This window comes from Herpailurus yagouaroundi, unplaced genomic scaffold (genome assembly GCF_014898765.1).
Source record: "Herpailurus yagouaroundi ecotype Mexico unplaced genomic scaffold, PumYag 180, whole genome shotgun sequence".
In the NCBI taxonomy this organism is placed as follows: domain Eukaryota; kingdom Metazoa; phylum Chordata; class Mammalia; order Carnivora; family Felidae; genus Herpailurus; species Herpailurus yagouaroundi.
The window spans coordinates 4,049,894-4,055,875 of NW_024412411.1; the positions used below are offsets into that span (position 1 = coordinate 4,049,894).

The window sequence follows — 5,982 nt, forward strand, 5'->3', positions numbered from 1 at the left end:
TGAGAGAGACAGAGACAGAATGCGAGTGGGTTAGGGGGAGACAGAGAGGGAGACACAGAATCTGAAGCAGGCTCCAGGCTCTGAGCTGTCAGCACAGAGCCCAATGCAGGGCTCGAACTCACAAGCTGTGAGATCATGACCTGAGCTGAAGTCGGACGCTCAACTGAGTCACCCAGGTGCCCCCTGCCTGAAATATTTGGTGAACATTAATAATTACCATACATTTCCCGCTGCCTATTCTGTGCCAAGCCTTGAGCCTAATGAAACAGAGGCTCAGGAAGGCCAGGTAACTCAGTCACTACACCATGCAGAACGATTCCCAGTGATCCAGTTGCTAAATGAGAGAATGTACTTAAGAGGGCTAACACAGTACCTGGTACCAAAAATAAATGGAGTGAATGTTTCTTTACCAGTCTCAGCCAAGATCAGGCTTTATGGTCAGTTGCTAGGGTTGCTAGAGAGGGGAGTCGAGTACTAGATGGGGAGCAACACTATGCACAGCCTTCCAACCATGAGAACCTAACTCCACTTTTCCCGGGAATAATTGTTTTCCTTCTTTGCAGTAATACTACAAAGTAATTATCAACTACTACTCACCTCCCACATTCCTACAACAGTACTGTTGGCTCCATGGAGGGAAATAAAAGGCCTAGAAAGAATATAGGTTAATGACAGGTGGACAAACTAGCAATCCACGAATACTGACCAAGTGTCCATGACGGAAAGCATATTACCCTGAGCTCTAAGTCAGTATGCAGAGCAGGAAAAGAGCATGAGAAATGGGCTTATATTTGGGACCCAGTCCTAGCTTTGTGATTAACTCACTGTGTGGTCTTGAGCAAGTTTTTTCCAAAGTCTTGGTTTCATCTCTGTACAATGAGGAGACAGGAACATACCTCCAAATTCTCTTCCAGCTTCAATAACTGATATAAACTATGTGCTCCAGAAGTGGGAGAACTCCTCTTTCTTCTCCAAGGCAGTAGGGCCACAGGATACTGGAAGCTCAAAAAAGGACTTTAGATACCATATTACCTAAAGCTGAACTTTACCGTGTGGTAGCCTCTAGCCACATGTGACTACTGAAGAGCCGAAGTGTGATGACTCCAAAATGAGATGTGCTATAAAGCAGAAAATACACACTGAATATCTGGATATAGTATGGATAAAAGGAATGTAAAACATTTTTATACTGACAATATCTGGGGTCTATTAGGTTAATTAAAGTATTATTAATGTCACCTGTTTATTTTTCCTTTTTAATGTGGCTACTAGAAAACATAAAATTACAATGTGGCTCACGTTGTATTTCTATTGAATAGTGCTTGTGTAGGGCAAACTGAAGTGCAGAGAGGGTAAACGATTTGCTCAAAAAGCAACCTGGATCACCTGTCTTCTCATTCAAGGATCTTTCCACCCTAACTGCCTGTGGTAGCCAGTCTCTAAGGTAGTCCTAAAGATCTTTACTTCCCATCACCCTGTGCAGTCCCTTCCACACTGAGTAGGGTTCCCGTATTAGGAGACTGTAGAAATGACTCTGTAACTTCCAAGGCTGGGTCATAAGACATTTTGGCTTCCACCTTGTCTCTTTCAGGCATCACTTGCTCCAGGAGAAAAAGTAGCTCTATGGGGCAGCTCACATGGTGAAGAACCCAGGCCCCCTGTCAACAACCAGTACCAATGAATCAGAGTGAACCATCTTTGAAAGTGATCCTCCAATCCCAGTCAAGCCTTCAGATGATGGCTGCCCCAGCTGACATCTTGACTATACCTCATAAGAGATCTCCACCCAGAACCACCCAGCTAAGCTTCTCCCAAATTCCTGACCCACAGAATATATATGAGACAATGTTTATTGTTTTAAGCCATTACATTTTGGGGTGATTTGTTGCATAGCAGTGAATAATTACACAGCTTTATAAATTTAGGGATCTCACTTAAGGAAAACTTACTTCTACCTTTGACATTTGTATAATGTAAGATATTCCTCTGGTCTTTTCCCTGGCTCTGGTCTAGCTCAGGTTACCTAACTAAAAATAGCTATGGGGCTTGGAGAATCCAACCCAGGAAGGCAAAATCTCATTTTGTTCTTTGAAGATCCCTTCCCTTTTTTCATTCCATTGCAGAAAGCACCTAGATCTCTTGAGAATGAAAAAGCACCCCACCACATTACCTTCACCTGGGCTATCCAGAGGTATGATTCCTATAAAGTCAAAGGAACTGGATCTCAGAATTGTCCAATTAAATACAGTATTTAGGAAGCAATAAATATTTGAGAACTGATTACGTCTGAGTTTCTCTAAGTTGAGAAAATGTTGTCAATACCAGTGCTAATGTCTTACATTTATATAGCATGTGTTGCTTTTCAGAATGTTTTCAAATCTACTATATCTGAGGTAGATGAGAAGATATAAATAAACCAGGACACATATGGAAACAAGGCTAAGGGCTCATAATTTGTTCATAGTCTCATGGTGAGTGAATGACAGGGCCAGGTCTAGAATCTGGGTTTCAGTGACTCCAAGTCAGGCTTGGTGCTTTTCAAGCACAACCTCCCAGCTGTGATAACATGAACATCCTTTAGTTGGGGCTGTCCTCTGAGATAAATGTGCATTTGTAGGTCTCCCTAAAGGCCTCAAGGAAAGGTGGTATTACTTCATCCACACTGACGTGCCGTTGGAGTTCCTCACTCAGAGAGGTGACGCCTGTCCCAACCAGCCCGCAGGGGACGATGTGCTCAAACCACACGAGGTCTGTACAACAGTTCAGAGCCAGGCCGTGGGACGTGATGTGCCTTCCACAGCGGACTCCTGCAAGACAAGTCAAAGGGTCTCAGAGTAGATACCTTTCCTCCCTGGGCTTCAAGATCCCCCTCGGTACAATGAAGGAACTGGACTGGATCACTGGTTTTCCAGCTTTGTTTTTGAGCATTCAAGGGGTTGTGCACAGATCGGGGGAGGGGGGACAAAGCTGGAGAGGAGTGTGTGGCTCCACAGCTGCTGCAATTATGGAAATTCCAGAAAATGTCTTTTAACAGAGTAAGTTGTTTAAAAAAAAAGTTTGAAAACTACTAAGCTTCATTATTGTCCCGACATTGTGATTCATTGGAAGTAACATGGCAATTCACTTCTCAAAAAGATGAATATTGGAAATGACCATTGAAGGCCCTCCTGAGTGCTGCGAAAATGAGATCCGTGGGAAGGCTTAAAAACAAACGCAGCGGGCAATTTTGATTTATTAAAGCCCGCGCCAGATCCACTTCCTCCCAGCCCGCGCTTGCCCTCACCTCCATTGGTCCAGTTCTGCCAAGCCCCGCCCCCAGCCCCGCCCCAGCCCATAGCACTAACCGATCGCGCAGACTTTGCGCTCCCCCAGCCAGACGCCGGTGTAGGGTGGGGGCCGCGCGCGGGCTCCATGCAAGCCCTGGAGCTCGCACACGCGCACCGCGCACGACTCCAGCGCAGCCACGTGGGTGCGCAGGCGCAGGCCCAGGCGTCGCAGATCTAGCACCAAGTGGCAGAGCAGCTGGCCCGGCCCATGGAAAGTGGCCAGGCCACCGCGGCCTGTCGCGCGTACCTCGGCGCCCAAGGCCCGCAGCCGCGCAGTTTCCTCCGGCGTCAGGCCGCCGCGCAGCCCAGATGTGTATACGGGCCCCGCGGGCTCGCAGAGCAGGAGCGCGCCCGCCTCAGCCGCCGACAGGGCCTCACTGCCTGGTTCGGCCTGCAGCCGTCGCAACCAGCGCTCCTGCAGGGCCAGCAGCTCGGCGTAGGGCAGCCGATTTAGCCGCACCAGCCGTACCACGGGCTGCAACATCGCGTCAGCAGCGCCTTCTGCGAGGTCCCGCCCCCTGTCTAGGCCGGCGGGCGGGGAAGGGGGGGCGTGCCAGGAGGGGCGGGGACTCGGGGCCCCTCCCCGGCTGCCGCTCCCCTAGCTCTAGAGAGATTGTGAGCCCAAGACCCAGCATCAGGTGTGTTTCTTCCATTCATTTATTTCAACAACCAGTACTTAGGGTCTGCTTGTGTTCTGTAGGCCCTGCTCTAGGCGCCTGATACAGTGGTGCACAGTGTATGGGGAAAAAAGTCTGTCCTGGGTGGAGTTGCCTGATTTACAGTCTTAAATAAGCAAGTATTAAAGCATCGAATAAACAAGGTTATTTCACACATTGATAAGTGCTAGGAAAAAAATATAAAATAGGCTAGTGTGTGTCCTGGGTGGAGATGCCCGATGAAGAGACTCTGAAAAGCAGGTGAACGTGCAGAAATTTTATGGCGGGGAGGAGGTGGGGATTACTGTCAAGACCCCGCCTGCGAGAGAGTGATGGAAGCAGGATAGCAGAGGGAGAAAAACTGAAACAGTCGCTTTAGAGGCCTCAGCCAACCTCAAAGAATACTCTGAGCCTAGGATGACCTTTAAGAGTTGTTCCAAATTAAAGAACAGGGGCCAGTAGTTTATATCCTATCATTGACCAGTGATAGAGGCTACCTGTAACTTTTGGCAAGTTTCATTCCTTCTGTGGAAGGCAATTCCCAGAGAAGAATTATGAACCATAAGCAGCCTACTTCCAGAAGCTGGGGAAATGACTGGCTAGATCCTGAGAGTGGGTCTGGACCACAGCATCCATTATGTTGTACTGGATTGTTATTTATTTTATTTATTATTTTTTTAAAATGTTTATTTTTGAGAGAGAGAGCATGAGCGGGTGAGGGGCAGAGAGAGAGAGGGAGACACAGAATCCGAAGCAGGCTCCAGGCTCTGAGCTGTCAGCTCAGAGCCCGACGCGGCACTCGGACTAAAGAACTGTGAGATCATGGAGAGCCTGGGTGGCTCAGTCGGTTAAGTGTCCGATTGCAGCTCAGTCCATGATCTTATAGTTCGTGAGTTCAAGCCCTGCATCAGGCTCTGTGCTGACAGCTCAGAGCCTGGAGCCTGTTTCGGGTTCCGTGTATCCCTCTCTCTCTGCCCCTCCCCTGCTCATACTCTGTCTTTCTCTCTCTCTCAAAAATAAATAAACATAAAAAAAAAAAAAAAAAGAACTGTGAGATCATGACCTGAGTGAAGTCGGATGCTGAACCAATTAAGCCACCCAAGATGCCCCTGTATTGGATTGCCATTTAAATAAACTTGGACTCCTTCAATAAACTTTTACTGAGTAGCAACTATGTGCTGTTAGGCCCATTGCTAGATAAACAGGATTCATAAGGCTATCCCATCCCTGCATTCCTAATAGCATAAAGAACCCAGTTTTTATGTCCTCAATCTATCATCTGAATCTATCTTACAAGCTGCAGCCAAGGACTGTTCAACAGAAAAAAAAAAAAAAACAAAAATAAGAAAGCAGGAAAGTGTAGACAATAATGTAACAAATTATTGTTTACCACCCTCCAGCCTTGTGAAATTTCAATATTTTACTATTTTTTCCCAGGTATCTTTTTAATTTTAGAAACTAATAACATTGCTCTCTTAGGTATCTGAAAGACATTTCCTAATATGGACATTAAAATCCCAAGCAAATATTAGCAAATTGAATCCAGCAATGTATAAAGGGATTATTACATCATGATAAAGTAATGTGTCCCAGGAATGCAAGGTTGGTTTAACGTTATAAAATCAGTATAATTCACCATAAAAGAGAAAAACTATATAATTGTTTTCAGTAGATGCAAAAAAAGCAGTTGGCAAAAATCAACATATACCCTGACTAAAACTCCCAGCAAACTGGAGTGAACTAGGAAGAGAAGAGAAATTCCCCAGTGTGATGAATTGCATCAATTGGGGTTCAGACAAGAGAGAAACCACAAAGGTAATATTTTTATATATATTTAATTTTTTATTTTAAGAAAATTGTAGACTCACATGCAGTTGTGAGGAGTAATACAGAGAGATCTTGTGGACCCTTTACCCAATGGTAATGCCTTGCCAATGTCATAATTAGGTTATTGACATTGGACAGTCAGGATATAGAATATTTCCATCACCACAAGGATC

The 5,982-nt window shown here is 45.8% G+C and overlaps 1 protein-coding gene across 1 annotated transcript; it reads right to left on the bottom strand.

Moving 5' to 3' along the window:
• Nucleotides 1-1,832: 1,832 nt before the first annotated feature.
• LIPT2 (lipoyl(octanoyl) transferase 2) lies at nucleotides 1,833-3,835 on the bottom strand. Its single transcript, XM_040489332.1, has 2 exons — nucleotides 3,345-3,835; nucleotides 1,833-2,807 (listed from the first exon to the last, which is right to left on the bottom strand). Exons 1-2 carry the CDS (start codon nucleotides 3,808-3,810, stop codon nucleotides 2,578-2,580), a joined length of 696 nt encoding a protein of 231 aa, XP_040345266.1. The 5' UTR covers nucleotides 3,811-3,835; the 3' UTR covers nucleotides 1,833-2,577.
• Nucleotides 3,836-5,982: the final 2,147 nt, after the last annotated feature.

Excerpts from the sequence above, each read along its gene's own strand:
- LIPT2 (XM_040489332.1), bottom strand. The coding sequence starts at position 3,810 with ATGTTGCAGCCCGTGGTACGGCTGGTGCGGCTAAATCGGCTGCCCTAC. Across the intron at positions 2,808-3,344 it reads GCGCAAAGTCTGCGCGATCG|GAGTCCGCTGTGGAAGGCAC; the intron begins GTTAGTGCTATG and ends CTTGTCTTGCAG.